General features: G+C 44.2%; 1 protein-coding gene across 1 annotated transcript; it reads left to right on the forward strand.

The window, feature by feature from the left end:
* Positions 1-871: 871 nt before the first annotated feature.
* On the forward strand, positions 872-24,656 carry PGK1 (phosphoglycerate kinase 1). The gene is made up of 11 exons (XM_027839649.1): positions 872-998; positions 8,109-8,159; positions 9,441-9,596; positions 9,719-9,863; positions 16,966-17,069; positions 18,873-18,992; positions 21,343-21,457; positions 21,734-21,913; positions 22,407-22,584; positions 22,878-22,976; positions 24,123-24,656. The coding sequence occupies exons 1-11, from the start codon at positions 934-936 to the stop codon at positions 24,161-24,163; spliced, it is 1,254 nt and encodes a 417-aa protein (XP_027695450.1). The 5' UTR covers positions 872-933; the 3' UTR covers positions 24,164-24,656.
* Positions 24,657-26,167: the final 1,511 nt, after the last annotated feature.

Raw genomic sequence — 26,167 nt, forward strand, 5'->3', positions numbered from 1 at the left:
TTTGGTAGTGGACCCGATCTTAATCCGACAAATCTACTTATCTGCGTTTGCGGTGGAGGAGGTTTGTACGCGTGGAATACCCGAGATCGACAAAAACTCAAGTCAGGCCCCAAGTCAACAAGGAAACTTGATTTCCCTCCCCTGTTTCGTTTCCGTTGCCTTTCTCACCCGATGTAAGCACGTGGAGCCTTTAGTGTCTCCAGTAACTCTGCAGAGACCAGGGCCTGTGTCTGTGCCTTTTGTCCACTCCCGGGCTCTGAGCTGCTAGACGGCATCACGTTTGGAGCCAACTTTTTGAGGGCAGAGGCCGTTTCGTTCTGGTCTTTGCACACCCAGTGACTAGCCCGTTATTGAGCGCTCGATAAGTGCTTGCTGGTTGACTGCAAAGTGCTTCTTCTCCAGGGCAGCCTGGTATCCCAGGGCACAGTTCCGGCAGCAGCCCGAGGCCGTGGCCCTACTTCCGCAGGGTGCGCGCCAGCAGCCCAGAAAGGAGCTTTTCACTTTCTTTCTTTCTCTCTTTCTTTCTGGGCCCCGCCCTAATCCGCCCGGGCCGATTCACTCGGAGTGGGCTGCGTGCGGGACGTGACAGCCTTCCCTCGTACGTCACCCCTTCCCACTCACCCCACCAGCCCTGCGAAGGGCGGGCCGGACCAATGGCTGGGCGCGTCTCCTGCGGCCCTGCCCAATGGGGGCTTCGGGAGCCTCTGCAGGCTGGGCGGGGCGCGGGAGGGGAGGCGGGCTCTCGGGGTGCTCCTCGAGGTGCGCGGCGCTGGGCACTTGGCAGTAGGCGCTGACCCCGCTGTGCACAGCAGTGCCTAGTTCCGGCAGCCCGAGCTCCCGCCGCAGCCGCAGCCGCAGCCGCAGCCGCAGCCGCAGCCGCAGCCGCAGCCGCAGCCGCAGCCGCAGCCGTCCCGCGATCTCCTCACCGCCAGCATGTCTCTGTCCAGCAAACTGACCTTGGACAAGGTGGACCTGAAGGGGAAAAGGGTCATCATGAGGTAATAATTCTCGGCGGCTCCTTCTCCGTGGAGCCTCCTCTTCTGTCTCCCCCGCGCCCTTCCGGGGTCCCCAGAGGCCCCCCCCAACTCCAGAGTGAGCCCGCGGGCGAGTCGGGGTGTGGGCATCCTTGGTGCCTGACTCAAGTTCACTGGGCTCCTTTTCTCCTTGTCTCTCCCTCCTCCCGACCCCCTCCTCACTCAGCCTCGTTGGGGTCGAGATCCCTCGCCCTGTGGGGCGTTGACCTCACCGTGCGGGCCCCTTGGGCCCCTTGCTCCTAGAAGGACCCTCAGAAGGTCATTCCCCTCCTGCCCCTGCCCCCCCAGGCGGGGCCCGCGTGGCTCCCAGTATTACATAAAGAATCCCTTCCCCCAGCCTCCAGCCCCTCTTCCCCCCCACCCCCACCCCCGGGAGAAAAGGAGGCGCCTTTTTTTTTTCAGCTGCTGTATCGAAATTGAGGATGCATGAAGAACAGTGCCTCAAAGCTCTGCGAATTAAGACGTATGGAAGTGGGGGTGGGGGGTGCGGGGTGCTACCCAGTAATGTTCCACCAAGCTTGTGTAACAAGCCTTGTGCCTAGCTGGGTTGGGCTGCGGGCCGATGCATTTGCATGAGGAGGATTATGACACGAGGTAATTTCTAGGTAAGCGTTTATCCCCGCACTCCTGAGTCCACTCTTCTCTCCCTCGGAATCTGGACGCAGGATCTTAGCATAAATAATCGTTTTAGAGTCCGGGTAGATCTTAAAGGGCATCCAGTCTAACCCCTTCAATTGATGAACAAACTTCCGGCTCAGAGACGGGAAGGGAGCTTACCCAATGTCCCACAGCTCGAGAATGGTAGAGCAGGGAACCGACCCCAGGTTCTCTGACTCCAGATGCAGCACTCTTTTCAGAGTTGTTTTTCCTTGTTTTTGTTGAGATTTTCCTGTGCCCCATTTCCTCTCTTGCCAAGCATTTCTTCCTTCTCTCCTCGAAGGGCTCACAAAGTGTTTTACATAAATTTGCTTCTTAAAACATTCTTGTGAAGTAGGAAGACTAGTATTATTCCCATTTTGCATTTGAAAAAAACAAGCTCTGAAGGATGAGGTGATTTTTTTTTTTTAAATTTTTGGGTCTTGGAAGCAGGACTCCGAATTCGAATCTTCTGAACGCTTCCCCTCCTCCTTTAGGGTTTAGGGTAGAAAAAAGAAACCAGAATGATGGCTTAGAAAAGAGAGCTTCAATTAGAGTTAGAGAACCTGACTCTGCCACTTGTGTTACCTTGGGTAGTCACATCTCTGAGCCTCAGTTTCTTCCTTTGTAAAATGAGAGGGTGGAGTAGAATGACTTCTTCGGCCCTTTCTGGTCTGTCAGTCCCCCCACCAATTCTTGGCTCATAAGAGCATACAGCAGCCAGACATTGAATTGTGGAACAGTTTGATTTCTCATGGTCTAAAAGAGTCCCTAGGTTGAAGGCCATATATGTATATTGCATTGCAATGTACCATCATTCCTTTTGTGGGAATGCTTGATTGACAGGTTAGTATGTGATTATTGGTTGTCCAGGTTCTCTCCCAGTTTGGGCAGATCTTCTGACCTGGATATTAACAGTCATCAAGCAGTGGGAAAGTCCCCTTCAACATGCTGTTCCTTCAGGACATTTATTTGGAATTGAAGAGAATGAACTGAGACAGATTTTTAATCCTGGCTGAGACCCGAGGAGGTCATTTAGCTTAACTCCCTGTTTCTAGTTTAGCTCTGGATAAGCTGGGCCACACATGACCTCTCCTGTGTCGCCATTCACCATCAGAATCATCCAGCAGCCTATACCTCCAAGAAACATTTTCCGATGTCCACATTTCCCTGACTTAGTTGGAGACATGCAATCAATCTTTGAGCTGCTTTTGTTTTATATAAGGGCCCCTCCTAGATAATGGAGAATTTCAAGTGCTTGTGTAATGTATTGGAGACTTCTGCCTGAGACACAGAAAGGTAGAGGTCATATACAATCATCTTGGAGTCTTTTCTTATTTCCTTTCTCCCTTCTTCTCACCCCATCTCTAGGCTCAAGGGTTCTCAAGGTCACCTCTGCTTTCTCTTGGTTCATGCATGCAGCCAGGTGGGGTAGGATGGGGGCCTGGAGGTTACATTCAGGTGGCTGGCCTCTATCTGCAGCACCAGGCATTCACTCTTTAGCCCCTAGATAGATGAAAATGGAACTTTGATTTCTGGAACTAACCTGATTGGAGTTAAGGAGAGTGGAATGTGTTTATCTTTCCCCCTGGACCTGATATGATAAGCATCTTCCTCCAAAGGGCTCAGAATTTCTCCTAATTTAGCCCAGGACATGAGGGGAATTAGCTAGGCACCAGTAGAAAGTGACCTGTCCAAGGTCACCCCAGTTAGTCAGTGGCAGAGGCTGGTCTATCCCTGGTCTCCTGACTGCTGGATCCTTAGGCAGGTTAAAGCAGCAGGACCTTGCCTCTGTTCGCCAAAGGTTGTGATCAAGAACATTGTATTTACTTGGCTGCTGAGGAGGTCTGGAAGTTTCATTTTCTGCCAATTTGTGTAGGTCTTTTGAATGATGAATCACACTTGGGATGGTGGGACGGGGCCCACTTTTTCAGTAGGCCCAGTCAGCCATGTGCTTGCTGCCAGCACAATTTCCTTTTGCTTTTCTGCTCCTGTGGTGGTTGCTGGCAGTAGCCCAGAACCCCTGATCTTTTGACCACTTGCTTGTCCTCTCCAGCAGAGAGAACTATGAAGTTTGCCCACTCTTCTGGCCCCCTGACTTACATGTGAATAATATTTGGGATATATAGCATGACCACTTATGCTGAAAATTTAGTTAAAAAAGTGCAGCCAATTAGTGGCTCACTGGCTGTGTCACTACATCGCCCTTCAGTTTTCCCAACCCTATGAGTAAACTTTCTGCTGCCACTTTTATGCAATGTCATTTCCTTTCCCCTCACAGCCCTTTACCAGCTTGTTAAGCACCTCTCTTTCCTCATTTTCTTTGCTTTTTTTTCCCCCCACTGACATGTTGTAACCTGACAGACTATCTGTAGATAGTGGATGAAAATGGAAGCCAAAGCGGAAGCCGTAGAGAGAGAAACTGAGACTAGAAGGGAGAAAAAAGGATTTTCATGTTTTTCTTATTTGGCAGCACATCTGTTAATTTTCTGAGTCTGCTGTGTGTGTTCCAGTGAGAAAGGATTTATTGCTTAGGTGGGGCAGTAGAGATGGGAATCAGACAATTAGGCAATTTGAACTGGAGGGGAGCTTAAGGATCATTTAATGAAACTTCATTTTATAGATGTGGAAGGTTGTGCCTTGTTAGTAGTAGTTAAGAATAGAACCTGACTCCTCCCTCCCAGGCCTTCACCTGTACCGGATTGCTAGAGAACTCAGATTATGAACCTCAGGCCTATCTGGATGTAGTGCAAGCCCCAGTTTTGTCTGGGTTGAGGGAGGAGAAATGTGGTTTAAAGTGAGGTGTAGAGAATGAGTAAGAAGCCTGTGGCAGTCCAGAGGGAAAGGTGGAGGAAGAGCCAGAGCCAAGAGGAAAACTCGGCCTATTCTGCTATGTAGACCTGGGAGTCTTCAAGAAGCAGGTTTGAGTGATTGATCCAGGCCTTGGTCACCATTGAGAGACCGGGTGTATGTTCCCCTTTTTTGAGTTTCTGGCTGGCATGTGGCAGTATTGGTCACCTGATTTAATGAACCTGCCTGCCTTGCAGTGCAGTGTACTGTCTCACTTCTCCTCTGTTCTGGCCCACATGCCCCTGCCTCACCACCCTAAAAGGAAAATTGAACAGACCGGCATAGGTCTTTTCAAGAGATGCTGATTAATTCCAGTCTGCTGGTTGACAAAGACTGCCCTAAAAACCCACTCCCTAGCTCTTGATTTTGGCTATTATAGGCAAACTCTGACCCCTGACCAGTTATGAGAAACACATTGGTACATTTCCAGGAGTGTCTAGATGCAAGGGTGATGAAGAGAGCAGAACTAGCTTGTTTTTAGCTGGTAGCAAGAGAATACTGTTTGGATCAGTATACCATCATTTCTTCAGCCATTCCTCAATCAGTGAGCACCCATTTTGTTTCCAGTTTTTCTTCGGTTTTGCTACCCCAAGAAAAGTATTTCTGTGAGTACTGGAGTAGATGCCCAGTAGTTGGTTGGTCAAAGGATACGAGCAGTTGAGAGTCTTTTAAAAAATAATTCCAAAATATTTTCCAAAATTTTGAACAGCTCCACTTGAGAACCAAGAAATGGCTGCTCTTTTAAAAATCCAAAACCAAGTTCAGGTAACTCAACCCTAACTAACAGTTGGTTTTGCTTAACTCTCTCTCTTTACTAGTGGGGGAGGGGGATATTAGGAAATGACTGGTATTAGTGTGCTGGCCTGTCTTTGCTGAAACCATCTTAAAGTAATACCTCTACCTAGCAACCATTTTTCCTAGCTTGTCCCATTAACAGCAGGTATTTTTCTCTTATAATCCCTTCCCTTCCAAAATCTTTACCCCCTGAATCTGAAAACACTGTGGGTAAAACAAGTCTCTCTTAGCCTTGTTAGTTAATTAGATAGGGTTGCCTGGAATTAATATAGTGCTTTACAGCTGTAAAATCACTTTTCTTGACAGTTTCCCTGTAATGTAGGCAGTAGAGAAAGTACCACCATTTTACAGGGGAAGGTTAACAAAGGTTAGAGAAGTGAAGCCATCCCCCCTTTTCACCAACACATGAAGCCCATAATAGGGAAAGGTTGAGATTTCAGTTGTTTCGGCCAGAGAGGACGTGGAATAAGGGGGCTTTCTCTAGTCATTTGACATAGCTTGAGAGAAGATTGGGAGGTAGGAATGAGATGAATTAGGTGGAAGGGTCTTTGAGTAAATAGGAAAGGTCAGGCTATAGGAATTGATGAGGAAAAGAGAAGGGCCGTTATAGGAGCTAGGAGCGGGAAGAGTGTTGGAATCCAATACACGACTTTCTTGCTTGACACTGTGGCCCCCTAGTGTATCAGAAAGTAACTCACTTCTCTCTCCATTCCTCTATGGAGTTGTTCATTGGAAGAGGAGAGGGAAGCATTAGCTGTGTTTCAGAGGGAATGCCCTGTCCCTAGCTTTTTCACCATGGGCCTACTGCATACTTTGTGGGAAAATGAATCATTAAAATAGACTACTCTCTCGTCCTCTTTGAAATGTGAACTGAAGCTGGCAAGATGCCTTGCCTGTGATATTTAAAAGGAGATGCTTGGGATCTGATCAAATTGCCCGAAACCACCTGCTGCAATACAGATCTCTTTCCTCAGCAGGATATAGGCTTTAAAAAAAATGTTTTCTAAGTCAAGCTATTTGATTTTTTCTACTCTGTTAATTTTGATTTTAGGTTTTTCATTGAGCTTTATTTTCTGACTGAAATTTCTTCCTAGTTTCTTGAATTTTATTTCTCATTTGAACTACTCTGGAATTTCAGGCCGCTATTTACTATATACTTGAATCCAGAATTCCTCCTTCCCCTGATGCAGTTCTGTGTTCTTAGCCTTGTGGAATGGAGCTCAGCCTTCAAGAAAAGATTTTGGATTCCTTTCCACCACTACTCTCTTCCCTAGATTGTGTGAAAACTTCTTAATATGATGCCCTTTGACACCAGTCATTTCCTAATATTCCCCTCCACCACTAGCAAAGAGAGAGAGAGTTAAGCAAAACCAACTGTTAGTTAGGGTTGAGTTACCTGAACTTGGTTTTGGATTTTTAAAAGAGCAGCCGTTTCTTGGTTCTCAAGTGGACTGAGGCAGGAGACCTGCATCAGAGCCCCACCTCAGACACTTTGGGTGACCACTGAACTTCTGTCAACCTCAGTTTCTTCTGTAAAATGAAGATAAGAACACTGGCCTTATCGGGTGCTTAGGATCAATGGAGATCACAGGTGAGGTGATTTGTAACCTTTAAAGCCCTCTGGAAACATAAGCCATCACTATTATAGTAGTGGACCCCAAGTTCTGCTAGGTCCTAGCGAGCCAGGGAAAGGCAATTGATGCCTGACAAGCAGCTTATCTTCAGAGGTCCTGACGAGGTGAATTTTTTGGCTATAGGATTTCTCCAGGATTGTCTGCTAAGTTCAAGAGGGGTTATAGTCTGAATCAGTAGAGGGAGGACCCAAGCAAATAGAATCAAATGATTGCAGTATATGCTTGTAGAGAAACATCACTATCCCATATTGCTGTTTTTAGGCAGATAGAAACTTGAGAAGCTGCATGGTATAGTGGATAGAGATCTTGACTCAGCCAGAAAGGCCTACTTCACATGATAGCTATGTGACTCTGGGCAAGTCACTCAATCTCTCTGTGTCTCAGTTTCCTCATCAGTAAAAATGTAGGCCTCTAAGGTCCTTTCTAGCTCCAGCATCCTGTGAAATAGGCTGAGGTCCCAAAAAGTCCTGAGAAATCTATAGATCATCTCATTTTAACTTTACAAGAAGAATTGGCCGTTGTTGTCAATGAAGAGAATTCATGGTTCTTTAAAATTGGCAGACAAGCCCTGGTCTAGTGGGTAGGGGCATTTCAGTTGTAAGGACAAGCACCAGGGAAGTGTTGTGTTTTTTGGGTTGGTGTATGTGACCATTACAGAATCACTTTCATCTGTAAAGTAGACTTGACCCGTGAGATGACAGGGCCAACCTGGAGTCTTCTTGGTTTTGATATGACTGGAGAGGGATAATTTGTGAATATTGTACCATTCTCCCTTTGTTTCAGGATCCCAGGGCTTCTCAATGGTAGGGAGAATCCATAGGGCAGTGAGATTCTTTTAATCAGGCTCTTCATTTCCCTGTTGAATTCTTGACCCTTCATTTTCAGTAATCATACCTATAAGGACTTGGAGAGAGCAGCAAAATGATTTGATCACCCCTAGATCACCCCTGTGAACTTATTATATATCTGGTTGCCTTTAGAATAAGACTGTAGCCATGCATTGATGTGCATCGCTTAGGCAGTTTTCTTATTGTGGAAGTCTGGTATCTTAGGAATTAAGATGGCTTTGGTACTTTGAGTTGAGGTAAGTGTTTCCCTGAAGGGCCCTGTCCCATGTATCATTCATGGTGCCTGACCTTGGAACTTTTATTCTTTGCAGGGTGGATTTTAATGTTCCCATGAAAAACAAAGAGATAACCAACAACCAGAGGTAAGATCTCTACTAACTCTCCCTACTGAGGTCCCTTGGGCCTAGTTGAGGATGTGGGGGGGAATGTGTAAAGCCTGCTCACCCTTTTTGGGTCATGGACCCCTTTGGCAGTCTGCTGGTAAGTGTACCTTCTTAGAATAATGAGGATCATTAGATTGTAAGTTCCTGCCTCTTTGAATCCCCAATGCTTAGCACAGTGCCTGGCACTTTGTAGGTGCTTAATAAATGTGTAATGAATGAATAATGATTTTCAATGCACAGAATTACAAAGGAAGCAGGAGGTTGGTAGCCCAGTGGATAGAGCCCTGGGCTTGGAATCAGGAAGACTCATCTTCTTGAGTTCAAATCTGGCCTCAGACACTTACTAGCTGTGTGACCCCGGGCAAGTCACTTCACCCTGTTTGCCTCAGTTTCCTCATCTATAAAATGAGCTGGAGAAGGAAATGGCAAAATCACTCTAGTATCTTTGCCAAGAAAACCCCAAATGGATCATGAAGAGTCGGATGTGACTGAAATGACTGAACAACAACAAATTTTTTTTCCCAATTCAGGTTTATGATTCCACTCCCCCCACCCCCCACCCCCACCCCCAGTCTATTCACAGATTCCAGGTTCAGAACATCTGTTGTAAAAAATCAGGTGATTTCCAAAAAGTAGCATTATAGTCTTTAGGAGATCAGTTTAGGGGCAGCTAGGTGGTGCAGTGGATAGAGGACCGGCCCTGGAGTCAGAAGTACCTGAGTTCAAATCCGGCCTCAGACCAAACACTTGACACTTACTAGCTGTGTGACCCTGGGCAAGTCACTTAACTCCAATTGCCAAAAACAAAGACAAAACAAAAAGTAAATTCTGTAGGTCACTTTGATTATTGTGTAAATAAACCAAGTTTTAAATATACAAAATGAGCTACCTTTATGCATATCAATTTATACATAGTTACTAAACAAAGTGACAGGCACACAAAGTGACATTTTAATTTCCTTGATATTTCTGGCTTACACTTATTTTTAAAATTAAAACATGTCTTAAGAAGGGAAAAAAGTGTCTCTCCCTTTCCCCACCATCTTGAATCTATCTATTTCAGGTATTTTATATATCTGCCACATTGACACATGATGGAGAAGTCTACTGGTAGTCAGAGGATCAGGATAAAATGTAACTTATTATCCTAGATAGGATTTTCAAAGATAGAATGAAGTATTAGAGGGACTTGAGAAGGGCAAAGGTCCCTACCAACTTGTAGGGATGATCTCTTTATTACCTCTCCTTTTTGGTTTGCAGAATTAAGGCTGCTCTTCCTAGTATCAATTACTGCTTGGATAATGGAGCCAAGTCTGTTGTTCTGATGAGCCATTTAGGCCGACCTGATGGTATCCCCATGCCTGACAAATACTCCTTGGAGCCCGTGGCTGCGGAGCTCAAATCCTTGCTGAAGAAGTAAGTGCTGGAGTCTGGGGGCTGGGTGGGCTCCTGGGTGGGCTCTGTTGGCAGGCATATTTGTCACCAGTTTCCTAGCTTTCAGTCTACTCAGATCTCTGCATCCTTCTCTTAATTCCCAGAGAGGTTCTGTTCCTGAAGGATTGTGTGGGTCCAGAGGTGGAGCAAGCCTGTGCTAACCCACCTAACGGTTCTATCATTTTGTTGGAGAATCTTCGCTTCCATGTAGAAGAAGAAGGAAAAGGCAAAGATGCTTCTGGGAACAAGGTAAATCCTTAGGTTTGGACATCGAATTTGTATCTGATAGTGAAAAATGAAGGGTGGGTATATACAGAGTGGCGGAGGTTCGTGTGGCTTTAAAAACAGATTAATACATGTAAACCATTCATGTCCAAGCATGATTACTAAAGATGCTCTCTTTGTTTTGTTTTTGAGAGGCAATCTGGGATTAAGTGACTTGCCCAGGGTCACACAGCTAGTATATGTCTGAGGCCACATGTGAATCCAGCTCCTCCTAACTTCAGGTTCAGTGCTCTAGGCACTGCGCCACCCAGCTGCCCTAAGGCGCTCCCTTTAGAATGTGCCTTGTAACACACCATGGCCCAAGCTTAACCCAGAACATTATTGTTCTTGTTGCTGTTCTTATTTTCTGATAGCATATGATTTAAATGAAGGAATCACTCTGGAAGGGTAGTGGGAGTTACTCTGATGTGGGGAGTACAAAGGGCGAGTGAGTGCAGGGTCTTACTGGCTGAGTGACTAGGCTGAGCCTTCAGCAGAGCTGAGCAACATTTACACAGTTTAGGGTTCAAGAATTCTTCTTGCAAGACTAAAACAAAAGGCTTGGGGTTGTGGGGAAGGTGTTTTGTGTTGTCCTTTGGAAAGAGGAGAAACTTGGAGGGCTTGGCATTTGAAAAAGTAAATTAAATCTACTGTAGTTGGGAATGTTCCTATTGAAAAACAACTGAGGTAGGGAGTTGTTATGACTCCCCCAAGCCTGGTATGTCCATCCCTGGGGTGCAGAGGAGCTCAAAGTACCTTCATACCCAAATTAATTTTCCTTCTCAATATCTCTGAAGTCAGCAGAAGTGGCTGTTTCTCCCAATTTACAGAAAGAGAACCTTGAATCTCTTGAGGTAGAGGAATTTGACTGCTGTTGGAAGGTTTGTCGCTACTGGAACAATAATTCAGCCTCCTGATTCTTTGCCTACTAGATTCTTGCACAGATTTGAACCATATGGTCAGAAAGCCAAATATTGGCGATTAAGCCAGCTGTTAGAGCTGGTTCTCTTGGGATCGTTTCCTACTTGCTTGATGGCTTAAAAGGAGGCGCCAGAGGTGATCTTAGCAGTTTCTGCTTTTAAGGTCTTGGAACAAGCAGAGAGAAGTTCCTTGCTAAGTGTCTTGGTCTCATTTTGCACAGCTGACATTTTCCTAAGGTCAACAGGGAGTGCTTGCTATTAAGCAGTTTCTTTTCTTAGCACCAGTAGCCCTGGTCCTGCCCTCGCCTATCTTTGGCATCATTTTGCTACAGTAGTAGTAGAAGGCTGACCTACAGTGCTGTGCCCTTTCTCCACTGAAACCCAAGACATTTAGCTTGAGAGTTTGAGAGTGACAGAAGGCAAGTTGCAGCCCGAAGAAGGAACTTGGGGCAATGCTTTTTGGGGGGGGGACGCGTGTCTAGTTATTTAGCATACCAGGGCTTGTCACCTCTGCTTTAGACTCTCCCATTCCAAAAGCCAATAAAAGGTCATCTAGAAGAAGACTTTGAGGTGGTCATACCTCCTCTGTATAGAGGCTGCTGACAAAACTTGGGGGTGTCGAGAACCAGATTAAAATGTAATGGGGAAATGGTTGACAAAATAAATACAAATGCAACACAACATAGATAATGTTAATTTGTGGTTTTCTAAGTCAGTTTACAGCTGCAGCAATCAGGCTTCCATTTGAGTTTGATACCACTGCTTTGGAGCATTTTTCTCCTAAAATGTTTGTGCTCCATTTATTTGAACAGTCCCAAGTGGGCAGGGATCCCCATGCCTTTTTCTTAGGAAGAGAACTTACTTTAGGTTATATAGAGTAGAAAAGAGAAGCCGTGGGTTCAGTTCCCAGCTCCAAAGCTTAGTTATGTGATCTTGGGTAAATCACCTAACCTCCTGAATACTCCATTTCCTTAACCAAAAAGTGCTTGTCCTTTGGAGCCAACTATCACAGAGGGTGGTTATGAAGAAGGGTTTTGACCCTAAACCTTCTGACTGTCCCATATCGTAAGCACTTCTGCTTTCAAAACATCTCTTTTATATGCCCCCTTCTCTTCACTGATGGAACCACAACTCAAATTTGGGCCCTCCCTCATCACCTCTTACTTGGATCTCCAATTTGTCTTCTACTCAGCTGCCAAGGTGATCTTAAAGTTCTTCATAATGTGGTCCCTTCTTAGGTTTCCAGTCTTTTTAAACCTCACTCTTCCTCCACAGACTCACCTACTTGCAGTTTCTCTAATATGATACTTCATCTCTCTGTGCCTTTGCTTTGACTGTGCCCCCTACCTGGAATGCTCTCCTTCCTCACCTGCCTCTTAGTTTTCCTGTTTTCCTTCAAGACTCAGGTCAAATCTTGCCTTCTTCAGGACCCTCAGCTGCTAATTCCTTTCTCTCAGCTAGTGTGTTCCATCTATCTTGTACCTGCTCGTTGCCTTCTCCATTAGAAGATAAGCTCTTTTTTTTTTTGGTAAATTTTTTTTTATTTTAAACTTAAATACAAAATGATAAAAGAAAAAAAAATTGCCATGTACACAGCAGACCATAAGAGAGGTTGTGGTATAAAACAATACATTACCATTTCAAGAAAACCTATGTAATAAATGTTACACATTGTTTTCAAAGCTACCCAGCTTTCTTTGCTTCCTTGTTGGTTTTCTTTTGTTCTCTGCTGTGCACTTTTTACTTTATTCCCCTCCCTCCCAAAGAAGGCTACAATTAGACATAGATATCTGTAAACGTACATGTATACATATATACACTCATGCACATATGTAAGACTTATTTTCTCCTATTGTCTGTTTCTCGGAATGTGGATAGCATCTTCCTTCATAAGTCCAAGTCTTTCCGTGTTTTTCATCAGCTCACTGATCATTTCCTACACTGCAGCAATATTCCAACCCAGTCACATCCTATCTGAGATTGTCCATGAAACCTTGTTCCCAGTTTTCTGCATTCCTTCTGTTCTTGGCTACATAGGTTTTATTTATACAAGAAAATTTTCATTTAAAATAATCAAAATTATCCTTTTTACATGTCAACAATGTTCTCGCCTTATAATATAGTTCAGAAAGTCTGATAACTGCTGATTCTACTTCCTTTACATCTTTTTTTCCCTGGTTTCTTTGAAGTTTCTGACCTTTTGTTCTTCCAAATGAACTTTGTTATTATTTTTTCTAACTTAGTAAAATAATTTTTTAGTAATTTAATTGAGTTAACATTGAATAAATAGGTTAGGTAAAATTGCCATTTAAACAATTATTGACTTTACCTACCCATGAACAGTAAGTATTTAGTTATTTAGATCTTGAGTTTATTTGTATAAAAAGTGTTTTATGTATATGTTCATATAGTTCCTGTGTCTGTTCTGGCAGGTATACAGTCAGGTATTTTATACTGTCTAGGTATTTTAAATAAAACAATATTGAATAATGTTGCTGACACATTATGTAGTTCCTCTATTTTTCACTTTTGATTAAATCTATTTTAACTTTAACTTTGTCTGAGATCATGTTTATTATCCTTGCTTTTTTTATATACTAAATTCTACTCCTGCCCTTTATTTTATCTTTGTGTGTATCTCATTTTTATAATGTTTCCTGAAAGCAACATATTGTTGAACTCACATTTTTAATCTGTTATCTGTTTCCATTTTATGTCCCTGTCACATTCTAAGCTACAGTTACTTGTTGTGTATTTTCCTCCTTCCTATTTTGCCTCACTACCCTTCTCACCCTATTTACTGTGTCCTTCCTCACTCCTCTGCTGTACTTCTACCTAGTCCCTTGCCCTCCTATTCCTTAACCTACCCACTCTTCTACCTACCCTCTCTTGTCCTCTCCCCCCGCCCTATCCCCTTGCCTTCTTACTTATTTCTGAATTTAGAAGACTTTGATACCCTTCTAGATACATATGTTGTTCTCTCTTTAACTCATTCCTGATGAGAGTAAGGTTCAAGCACTGCTCAAGCACCCTTTTCCCTACTAGCTTCTTTTGTATTAGTTTTTCCTTTTATGCCTCATTTGTATGAGATAATTGCTTTTTTTAATCTCTCCCTAGAGTTTTATTTTTTTTAGAATCATCCCATCGTACTCAGCTCAGCCCAGGCCTTTCTTTCAAACTATCCAAATAATGACAATCATAAGAATACTGCTAATATTTTCACACATACAAAGTAAACAATTTGACCTTATCGAGTCCCTTATAATTGGTCTTTAATAGTTACCTTATATTTCTCCTGGATGTTATATGTCAAACATTTCCATAAGTTTTGGGGGTTTTGTCACAGAAACCTGAAAATCTTTGAGTTCGTTAAATGTCCATTTTTTTTTCTTTTCATTCAGAATTATATTTAACTTTGCTGGGTAAGTTACCCTTGGTTGTAACCCCAGCTGTTTTGCTTTACAGAATATAGTATTCCAAGACCTACAGTCCTTCAACATAGTAGCTGCTAGGTCTTGTGTAATCCTTACCGTATAGCTCCATGATATTTAAATTGTATTTTTCTTGTTGCTTCCAATATTTTCTCCTTAACCTGTGAGCTTTGAAACTTGGCTATGCTATTCCTGTAAGTTTTCCTCCTGGGATCTCTTTTAGGTGGTGATTGGTGAATTTTTTTTTTTCTATTTCTTCTTTGCCTTCTTGTTCTAGAACTTCAGGGCAATTTTCCTTGATAATTTCTTGTAATATTAAGATCAGTGTTTTAAATCATAATTTTCAGGTAGTCTGACTATTCTTGTATTATTTTTCCTCTATCTGTTCTCCACATCAGTTGTTTTTCTGATGAGATGTTTCACTTTCTCTTCCATTTTTTCATTTTTTTAGTTTTGTTTTATGATTTCTTGGTGTCTTAGAATATCATTAGCTTCCCCTTGCCCAATTTGAGTTTTCAAGGAATTATTTTCTTCCTTAAGTTTTTGATTCTCTAGTTCCAGCTGGTTAACTTTCTTTTCATGATTTTCTTGGATTACTTTCATTTTTTTTTTCTAATTTTTCCTCGATCTCTCTGATTTTTAAAGTCCTTTTTAAGTTCTTCCAAGAACTCTTTTTGTGCTTGGGACCATTTGATGTTTCTTATTGAAAAAGGAGTGGCTTTTTTAGCTCCATTATCTTCCCCTGAACATGAACCCAGATCTTCCCTATCCCCATGGTAACTATTTGTGGTTGGGTTCTTTCTCCTTTGCTTACTCTTTTTTTTTTTAATTTTGTTTTTAACAGCTATTAGTGTAATCACCTTGTAGTCCTGGGGTACTGGGAATGATGGCCCAAGCCTCAGGTCCTTCTTACTGTTATTTTCTGAGGTCTGTCTTGGGGCCCAACCTTGGGCTCTCCTGTCCTAAGCCAAGGCTAGGGCTCTCAGCCAGCAGGGTCCCTGACCCTTACTACTGCACTCATGAGTATGTATTAGCTCCTTCTCCCTGCAGCCACAGCCCAGGGTGAGTTTGGTCAGCACAGCTGTGTGTGGGTCCCTCAACAGTGAAAAGTCCTTCAATTTTTTCCTACTCAGCCTTCAGACCCCAGCCCCTCCCACCCCCTACCCCCTACCCCCACTGTCTTCTGGGCTGCCTCTCAACTCAGCTGCCCCCAGGGCTTGTTGTTTGTTGATTCTGCAGAGTCAGCCTGGAGGTGTTTGCACTTTACTCTGGCTGAAAGAGGTGGGGTCTTTCCTGGGGGCTTCTGGCCTGGTCTTAGGAGGACTACTGCTTTACCCAGTTTTATTTGTGTTGATTTCTGCTGCTCTGAGGCCAAGTTCTATCTTTTTTTGTGGAAGAAATTTAAAGAGTTTTCTGACTACTCCACCATCTTCTTAGCATGCTCTCAGACTATTAGCTCCTTGAGGGCAGGGACAGTGTTTTTGCCTTTCTTTGTGTCCCTAGCACTTAGCACAGTGCCTGACCCATACTAAACACTTGCATAGTAGATGCTTGGTGGTGTAACTTGACCTGACTTACCTGGGTGCTTGTCTTTTACTCCCTAATAATAAGTGCCGTTTTTGAAGGATTGTGGGGCAGCAGACTGAGCACTTTTCTCTTGATTCTCTGGAAGACTTGAGGAAAGCTCCTACTTCATGGTAGCCCACTTCCACCGCCTCTCAAACGGGTGCCTCCTATACTTTGCTCTTTGAGAAAGGACTGTGCTTGGGTCACATTTTGGAAATAGCCCTGCTGGGTTGCAGTGCAAACACTCTGGGTTCCACCTTCTGGTCTCTGCCCTTTCAATGTCAGTGCCCATTTGCTGGCCTGTGGCTACCCTGGTTCTTGGATATTTTTATTTCACCTCCTGAATTTGTCACCACACAACCTTTTCAGAAGGGTCATGCCATCCCTTTAGGGGAGTGTCTTGAATGGTTCAATGGTATTTTAAGTCGTCCTAGCTTTTGTTTCTTTGTTTTGAGTCTCTGTTTTTGGCCCTTGGACAACTGCAACCAACTCGGAGCACCGATCTGTCGCTGCAGTTGGTCACACGCCATCCTTGTTGTCTTCTACTTTGTCTTAGCCACAGTTCTGTGAGGAACCCATGTGAGGGATTCTGTACCAGGCAGGCAGTACCTTCATACATAGTGGTTTCTGTGGGACACACAATGAAATCACAACTTTTCCAAAGGCAGATGTGTTCAAATGAGAGTGGAAGCCAGAAAAACTAGCGCCTCATCCAACAGGACATTTGGGTCACTCAGGCCCACCCCCTCCAAGGCTGAGCTCTAGGCATGCACACCGAAGTCCAGTCCCCTCCTTGGATGGGTGAGGAAGTTGAGGTTCACAGAGACAAGGTGACTTATCTCAGGATGTAGCTAGTGAGTGACAGGTGGGGATAGGAGCAGTCTGGACCAAGTGAAGTTTCTTCTGCCTCCAAGCCTAGTGCTCTTTCCACCATCCCATAGAGACTTAGAGCATTAGGGAGAGGAGAAAAAAGAGAACATGTGATCTTGTTGGTAATTTTAAAAAAATGATGCCCACATTTCCTAGGTCTTTAAAGTTGTTGTATAAGATCACCTGTGCTATGTTCTTTTCTCTAAGGAACACTTAATGATGGTAAGAAACGTTTTTGTTGGTTTTTTTTTTTAGTTGCTTTCTGAGATACTGATGTTCCTTGTGTTTTTTTTTTCTCAGATCAAAGCTGAGCCAGCCAAAGTGGAAGCCTTCCAAGCATCCCTGTCCAAGCTGGGGGACGTCTACGTCAATGATGCTTTTGGTACTGCTCACCGGGCCCACAGGTACCCAGTTCCTTCCATTGGTAGTGTTGCCTTCAAAATGAAAGAGGAGAGAAAAGTTGAAAGTCATGATCCTTAGAGCCGGGAGATATGGATAAAGCTGTCTGTGGTTCACATTTTATTTTCCCAATTGTCCCCAAAGGGGACAATGAAAACTTAATATTCATGGAGTTATCTGACAAGAGAATGCTAGCCCTGAAGAGGAAGCTAGTTCTCCCCCACATGAAGGAGCAGGAGTTCAAAGCTTATGCCACTAATAGGGAACTAATTGAGAAATCACCCCCAGCTTTGTCGTTAGCCGGCTAATTATTTATTACACTTGAGTGTCTAAATCATCATGGAGAGAGCTTTGACCTGCTTTGTACTATTGTATCCTCTAGAAGAGCATAAGTTGGGTAACTTAGCTGGACTATATCCTGTGGTGGGCCTTCCTTCTTGGACCTTTGATTTGTCTCCTACCACTGAGGAGAGCAATTCAGTTAAGGAAAAAAATTAAGGTTAGCGCAGAACTCTGCTCGGTTCTAAGGGAGAGAAAATCTAGTCCTGGCCTGCCTGGTAGGGAGAGGAGATACAAACATGAATGATAGTCTGTCCTCTTATTTATTATATTATTGAATGTTATATATTACTATACACAAAACAAAGTGGTGAATTCTGAGAGGGGAATGTCATTATCAATGGGAGATCAGGGAGTACTTCCTGGAGGAGGTGGCCTTCAAAGGCTGGTGAGAAGGCATTTGGTAAAAAATGGAAAGGAGGACATTGCAGGCATAGAGATTGTCATAAGCAAAGGCACATCTGCAAACAGAAAGTTGTCCAGGCTGGCTGGAGTGTCAGGTTCACGGAGGGGAGTGATGGGAAGTGAGACTAGACATGGAGGATGATGCCAGATTGTAGAGGGCCCTGAATGTCAAGCAGAAGAGTTCTAACGTCTAGCCAGTAAGCCGTTGAGAGCTAGTCCAGGGTTTTACCCTAAGAATGACAGGTGGACTAGATCATAGGATTTAGACCTGGAGGGACCTTAGAGATCATTCTAATACCACTAATCCTAGTACCCTTGCCTTCTATTTTATAAATAAGCAAACTGAGGCTCACAGAAAGGCAAGTGATTTGTTTGTACTCTAACAGCTTATACTTGGAGGATCCAGCATTTGACTCCAGATGATAATGACACGCGCAGATAAATATAATACATAGTCGTGCCTGTCAAAGAGAAGGGAGAGAGAAGGGAACAAGTGTCGATTAAGCACCGGCTGTGTTCCAGGCACAGTTCCTAAGCTATTTACAAATATCTACTGGTGGTTCAGGAGCTGTCCATGCATATGTCCTTTCCACTTTTGGTAAAAATCCCCTGCTGTATCCAAACCTTATCTCTCGGTTGACTTAGGGAATTAAACCCTGGAGAACAGGGATAGTTTCGGAAGTTCACGTTGTTTTGTGATGTCCAGCAAGATTTGCATGAAGACTTCTGTTTCACTTTCTTTAGGTCATGATGAGAAGCTGTCCTCACTTCTGTATCAATGTCATAGTTTTTAGGTTTTAGGCCTAATGTAGAGTCCCTGGTCATTTGCGTGTAGTTTTGTTATCGCTGATGGGCTCTTAGTAGGAAATATGACTGAAGTGAACCTGTATTCTCTCACTGTTTCCTCTGGGACTTCACCAGGAGTCAGAGGCTAAGCTGGTTTCCAAGCTTGCTTCCCTCTTATTAGATGAAAGCTACAACCCTACAGTATCCCAGAAGGAATTCCTGCCAGGCCTGGGATTGTCTGAAACCTTAATGCCATATCTTTGTCCTTTCTCTCCTAGTTCCATGGTGGGAGTGAATCTGCCCCAGAAGGCAAGTGGTTTCCTCATGAAAAAGGAGCTGACTTATTTTGCCAAGGCCCTGGAGAGCCCCGAGAGGCCCTTCCTGGCCATCTTGGGCGGGTAAGAGTTGCTTTCCAAGTTGTTACAGTAGACTAAAGGTTATGGGATGGTCCTTTTGTTTTCTCTTCACATTTGATAACTGGAGCCTTTTGCCTACCAATATTTTAAGAAAAAAAATGTCCATCCTAAACTTTAGTTTCTCAGGGCTTCTTACACTTGTCCCTTGACCATACCTCAGTAAAGAAGGCAGATGGGCAAGCAGAAAAGACCTCCGTCCTTGGGTTAAAATCGGAAATCTCAGATCTTGCAATCAGTGGAAAAAGCTGGAAAATGTATTTATTTTTGCATGTATGGTCCCTGGGACTTTGTCAAATGGTTTCTTTCCCCTGCTTGGGACTTAGTTAACACTTTATCCTAAAAGGGGTAGGAAATGACCACCTAGAAGAGGCTGCCTCTGGTCAAGGTTCATTGAGCAGGTAACAGCCTCACCCCTGGCAAAGCCATTTGTGTGCCAGCCCCAAGACTCTTGGCTGGAGTCCATGACCTTTCTGGGTAATGGTTAGAGTCCATGGGACAGAAAACACTCAGCATTTCCCAGTGTAAACTGACCCTGGGAATGTGGACCAGTTTCAGATAACTCAGAAGCTCCACTGAGCAAGAGCCAGGCTCCCTAAGTACAGAGTTTCAGGATCCTGGAGGTTTCTAATGGGGATGGATTATTATCTTTCTCATTTTTGTCCCCCCAGAAAGCAAGTAGTGAAAGAATATCCTGGGAGTTCTACCTGGAAGCTTTTCTCAAGTTGAGATTGATTTTTAAAATGCCTAGGTCTTCACCTTCCTTTCTCTTTGGGGTGGAAGCCACCACCTAATGGTGCCTGGTAGATTTTTGAAACTAGAAGATCTAAAAACAAAGTCAGCACCAGAGTTAGATTTGCTTTGGGTTTCAATTCAGCCAGTCAATAAGCATTAATTAAGGGGGCAGCTAGGTGGCATAGTGAACAGAGCACCAGGCCTGGAGTCAGGAGGACCTGAGTTCAAGTCTGGCCTCAGACCAGACGCTTGATACTTAGTAGCTGTGTGACCCTGGGCAAGTCACTTAACTCCGATTGCTTCACCAAAAAAGAAAAGAATAAGCATTAAGTGCCTACTGTGTGCCCTGTGCTAAGCACCGGGAATATAAAGAAAGGCAGAAGATAGGTCCTGCCCTTGAGGTGTTCCCTAAAATATCATTTTCACCAGCTTCTTTCTCTCCTGCTAAACTGTCTCCCTTTCCCATTCTCTAAAAAAAAAAAAATTGTCCCTCTGATGAAGTATTTTGAGGTGAATTCTCTGCCAAACAAAATACAGTATGGGCTTTACTAGTGAAATCAAAGGCCCTAAGAATTTCCCAGGCCTTCTGGGAGACTTCCTCGACTCTGAATCAAATTGTGGTATTGGTCTTTTTAAGAGGTGTAGCTTATAGCTCTGAGTTGAGAAGAGTGTTGGCTGACTGGTAAACTTAACAGAATGCAGGACATAAGTGAGCTACAAGGAAATCCTTGTCTGTTACTTGAATCTCTTTGCTTGGATTAGACTTGTTTGGGGAGATGTCTTCTACCACCTTTTATTTTTGTAAAGAAAACATTTCCAAAAAAGAAAAGAAAAAGTTTCAAAGGGATACAAAGTGGTGCCCATCTCCTTTGCTCTCTTCTTTCCTTTGCCCTTTCCTCCTCCACTGCTTTCCCACGTGCTCTGACATACAGACATCTCTAGAAGATAGGAATTGGAGAAGTGAGAGTTGTCTTTGGTTGGCTTATAAAACAAAAGGTCTCTCCACTCGTTCTTGTTGTACTGATGGAGAGAAGAAGTAATTTGCCCAGTGGAGTGAGATTTAGCTAAGTAGGGGGAAGTTTACATAAAGAAAGTGAGTTCTTTTCTGAATGATATTTTGGAACGAGTGCTAGACTTCTCAAGTTTGCGTCTGTTCTCTGGCTTTTTGCTCTTAGCCTGAAATGGCAGTCCACGTACCTCCAATGTCTAGTGGAGCACTAACTGCTCTGAGTTCAGTGATGAGCACAAAGTACCCAAGCCAAAGGTTGTAAATTGGGGCTGAGGAACAAGAGCTAGGTTATACTCCTGGCCCAGTATCCCCAGAATATCTAGCTGGAGCCCTGGCTGCAAAGCCTAGGGCCGACTTGAACTCTGAGCTCATTTTATCCCAGAGGAGATGTCCATGGTCTATATATGCGCTCCAAAGAATTTGATGGGAGGGCTGCCATGGTGCAGAGTAGAGCAGGGCGTTGATGCCTGGGCTGCCTCTTTGTGGAACATCCAATGTGTATCTTTCCCTAGTGATGTTCTGACACTTAACTTCATCGAGTTGACAGGGACTTTCTTCATTTGGATGGTGCTTCTTTGTTTCTTTTTCTAGAGCAAAAGTTGCCGACAAAATCCAATTGATCAACAATATGCTAGACAAAGTCAATGAGATGATCATTGGTGGTGGGATGGGTTTCACCTTCCTCAAGGTGCTCAACAACATGGAGGTATGAAACCAACAGAGTTGGCAGGGGCATCACTGCTCATGTGGCTGTTTACGCATGCCTGAAATCCCAGTCTAAGCCTGAATCAATTCCCCGCACATCCCCCAAGCTTTATTTATCCCTGTGAACAACCCCCTCTGCCTGTTCCTCTCCTTTCTTGCTGCATTGTTCTTGGATATTAATGCATTGTGCATTAGCTCCCATTTGTCCCATGGGGCGCTATCCTTCTGCAGATGTCCTTAGCAAATAGCCTCTCATTCCTTTTGTCTTGTTCCCCAGATTGGAACTTCTCTTTTTGATGAAGAGGGGGCTAAGATTGTCAAAGACCTGATGGCCAAGGCGGAGAAGAATGGCGTCAAGATCACTTTGCCTGTTGACTTCGTCACAGCGGACAAGTTTGATGAGAATGCCAAGACTGGCCAAGCTACATTGGCCTCTGGCATCCCTGCTGGATGGATGGTGAGACCCCTTGGTAGATGGCACTAAGAGGCGAGAGTGGAATTTGTTTATTTAGCCATCACTTACTGAGTATTCCCCTGTGTGGAAGGGCTCCCCTTGAGAGAAGGTGCCAGTACTGACACGGAGCCTTAGGCCCTTGGGAGAAGGCTCCGGGGGAAAGGGCTAAAGAACTGGGGCTACCAACTCCTGATTTTGGTCCCACTGCTGCCAAAAGGTCATTTCTGCAAACAGACCCTTAAATTATATATAAAATTAACCTGCCTGGCCTTTCCTAAGGAGATAAGCTGCAAATGAAATGAATGAAATCAGTATTCTTTTCTGCTGGCCTGGTATCAATTTCTGCACAAGGTAAGCAAGTAGCTACTTATTGGGGCTGCCTTTTGGTCCTTCAGAGGCCCTATCTCTTGGCTCCTTAGGATCAGGTGGAAGGCCTTTGCTCTTATCTGTCGAAGTGCATTTCCTTCATGGCTTAGCTTTCATCTCTTCCTTTTAGGGTTTGGACTGTGGCCCCGAGAGCAGCAAGAAGTATGCGGAAGCTGTGGCCCGGGCCAAACAGATTGTGTGGAACGGACCCGTTGGAGTATTTGAGTGGGAAGCCTTTGCTCGGGGAACCAAAGAGCTAATGAACAATGTGGTGGAGGCCACTAAGAGGGGCTGCATCACTATCATAGGTAAAGGGACCCTGCACAGATCCTAGCCATGGAAGCTGATGCACCAGCTCTGTAGGCCAGATGGCGATGCTGCCACCCAGCACAGCTGTGATGAACCTCCTCGGGGTACTTATCTGTATCTGGGTAAATCATGAAAGCCAAATGAGTGTCTGGAGCTAAGGTGCCCTTGTGTTGGAACCAAGGAAGGATTCCTCAGTTTGCTTTTGAGTGTGAAGAGCACATTGCCTCATGCTCAATGTCCAGCTAATGTTCGGCTTTCTTTCTCTTCTTCCTCTTTGCCTATCCCTTGTCAGGTGGTGGGGATACTGCCACTTGCTGTGCCAAGTGGAACACTGAGGACAAAGTCAGCCATGTGAGCACTGGGGGTGGTGCCAGTCTAGAGCTGCTGGAGGGTGAGTTGTCTGAGGCGTTTGCCTCTGCCCTCTTGGGCTGGGCTGGGGAAGGGAGATGATGAACACAACGAAGGAGGAGGGTGGGGTTTGGTTTGGATGTGGGGAGGTAGGTCGTCTAGAATTTGCTCCTGTCATCAGTTGGTTAGTGGAAAGTTCATGTACTTCAATGTCTGTGGCATCTTCTGTCTGATACCTTTATTTTAAAATTCACTTCAACAATATTTGAGTACCTAATGTGGTAATTTTGGGCTAGACTCTCAGTAGTCTTATATAATGCTGATAGGTTTGCCCTGGCAAAAAGCCATAATTCCTCAGTGCTTTGCTGGACACAATGTCCTCCCTCGTCCCCTGTGTTAGCCTGCTCTGTTTGGGGGTCATTGAGCTGTCCCCCTTTCATGAGGCTAATAGACAATTCAGCTAACACTAGATCCCTTCATTGAGAGGGGCTGAGATGTTATCTACCTCCTGAGACATCTGCTGCAGGGATTTTTGTGCAGATCTGCCTGGGAGCAGAGGCCTATGTAAGATGACCTTTCTTTATAACCCTTAGTCTGGGAAATGAAAGGAGCTGGGATCATTTTACGTTGACCTGAGGCCCTGTTAGGGTTTCCTCAGCTGTTGGGAGCACTCTAGCAGGGACTTAATAAGACCTAGATAATGAGCAAAAGATGTTCCTTTTAGGTCATTTAATAGGAATTTGGTTCACACTGCTCTGTCAGGATGGCTGAGAGGTGATTGATTTTCAAGACTTTGTTTAGAGGTTGACTGTAGTGTCCAGAGGAAAAGCCAGAATCTTCTGGGGTTGGACTGAAGGTGGAATTTTCCTAAATCTTCTGAGGGCTTTTTTCATTTCAGCATATTTGTATGTAGTGTGTCCCCCCCCCCCCCGCCCCACACACACAGAAATGGGACTTGTATGAACTTGCTTCCAAGGATTTTGGAAAACAATGAAGTCTTTGTGGAGGAAAGGTGCTGCTATATCATAATCCAGCTTAATAGTGGGGAAACTTGGAGGTGAAACAGTTGGCCACTGTCACAGTGGACTAAAGAGCAGTTCCAGGCTTATTCATTCTAGGGAAAGCTGAGCAGGGCCGGCCCAATACGGGGCCTAGAGTAACCTTCCCACATGCTTGTTCCCCCTACCAGGCAAAGTCCTCCCTGGGGTGGCCGCCCTGAGCAATGTCTAATGGACGCCACTTTCCTGCCTGCTGGTTCCTGTGCACGGCCCTTCCAACGTGACGCTGCAGTGCTTCCTGACCCTTTCCTTGGCATTAGGCAAGTTTCTCCCTCAAGACTCAACCAGTGGCCAGAAGATGGGGCCATGAGAGCCCCAGAAGCAGCTCAACTTACCTTTGTGTTTCCTGGGTGTGCCTGTTGTCAGATCTCACTTGAACTTATTTAGCACGTCTAAACCATTGTTGTGATCTGTAGAGTGTATAAATATATATATATATAAAATATATATATTTATATTTTGCCTTTAGAAAGAAAAAAAAAAACAAAGCTAAAGCTGCTGTTAGCCATACTCTCTTGAAATAGTTTGTTGTGTTCAGCTTTGTCAGCAGCTGTTTTTGTCATTACCCACACACAGTATGGAAACAAGAAGAAACTCCAGTTTGGGGTGGGGGGGAAGGTTGACCTGTTAAATAAACATTTCATAAAAGTGCCAGCTCAATTAAACTGCTTTCTTCTTTTTTTTCTGTCATGCGGGATCTGGAGAAGGGCCCATTTGCCTTTGCCATTTTCTACTAGAACAGTTCAGTGTATTCAGGTACATTTTCAAAGAGCTTCCAGTGCTTTCCCATTTACTTTCTCAGACTGAGGCCTGGGCCACCCGAGGGATGGATGCTGATGGGTAAGTTAGAGGGCTGAATTTTGCTGAATGCAGAGAAATGTCTGAGTTGGCAAGTTAACGGGGCAGGACTGGCTGGAAGATAAGGAGATGTTTGGCTATTGAAGAGTAAGGAGAGGGATATAAAAACAAAACAGTTTGGAAAAATTCAAATTTTTGGTGTTCCATGACTAGGAAACTTGAGGAGGTTAGGCTGTAAATGAAGAGAATCCCATTTTAGAACTAACTAAAAGAGAACTATGGCGATGACTGTGAGTCCAAGTCTTTCATTTTACAGCTGGAGAATAGGCTCAGAGAGGTTACATGCCATGCCAAGGTCACACAGTGGCACAGTAGGAACTAGGGGAAGGGGAAAGAAGAGAAGCAGCATTTATATGGTGCCTGCTATGTGCCAGGAGCAATGTTAGCGCTTTTTACAAATATCTCATTTGATATAATATCAATGTTGATATAATAACTAATTCAGTGTTCTTTCCATGCTGCCTTTGCCCCCAACCAGCAGAGCTGGGAACAGTCTGGATGACAGAGGGCAAGAAGATCCAGACAGGAAACTACTCATTTGCTACAGAAGAGTCAAGGGGAATGAATCTTACTGAGCACCACTCATCACTGGGCAGTAGATGGGGTGGAAATTCTCTCTAATATATATATATGTATACATATATATATGTACATATATATGTGTGTGTGTATATATATGTATACATATATATGTGTGTGTGTGTATATATATGTATATTGGTATATGTGTATACATGTGTGTATATATAGCAAAGTTTTGGATGTTAAAATTATAGACCATAGGGGTACAGGTCATATTTTCCATGTATATCTTTCTCAAAGAGCTTACAGACTGGTTGGGACAATATAGCTAATACATAGGTCAGGGGACAGGAACTAGATTGGTATAGAGAGCTCCTGTGGGAAGAAACTCCCATCAATGTAGATTAACACCTTTGCAGAAAGAGTTGCCGAGTCCTGATAAGTCAGTGATAGCTAGTATGTGTCAGAGGCAGGCCTTGAACCTTGGTCTTCCTGGCTCCTAGGAGAGTTCCATAGCCATGCTGCCTTCGGCTCCCCCCCCCCCCCCCATATAAGCACTGAATTGTGGGTCATAGGGAGTCGAGTGTTTCATATTTAAGAAGAAAGGCGGGAGATTGAGGAGAGTGGAGTCCCTTCCTGCCTTATCTAGTTAGGGTTAAATCACTGAATTTTAGAATTGGAAAGGACCTTAGGAATCTTCAACCTCATTTTGCAGAAGATGAAGCATTTCCACTTCTAGCTTCTGTAGGAGAAGGACTTAGGTTGATTGAGAAGGAAATTGTGTAGTTGATTTGGA

This window comes from Vombatus ursinus, unplaced genomic scaffold (genome assembly GCF_900497805.2).
Source record: "Vombatus ursinus unplaced genomic scaffold, bare-nosed wombat genome assembly UNPS02004691.1, whole genome shotgun sequence".
Classification (NCBI taxonomy): Eukaryota; Metazoa; Chordata; class Mammalia; order Diprotodontia; family Vombatidae; genus Vombatus; species Vombatus ursinus.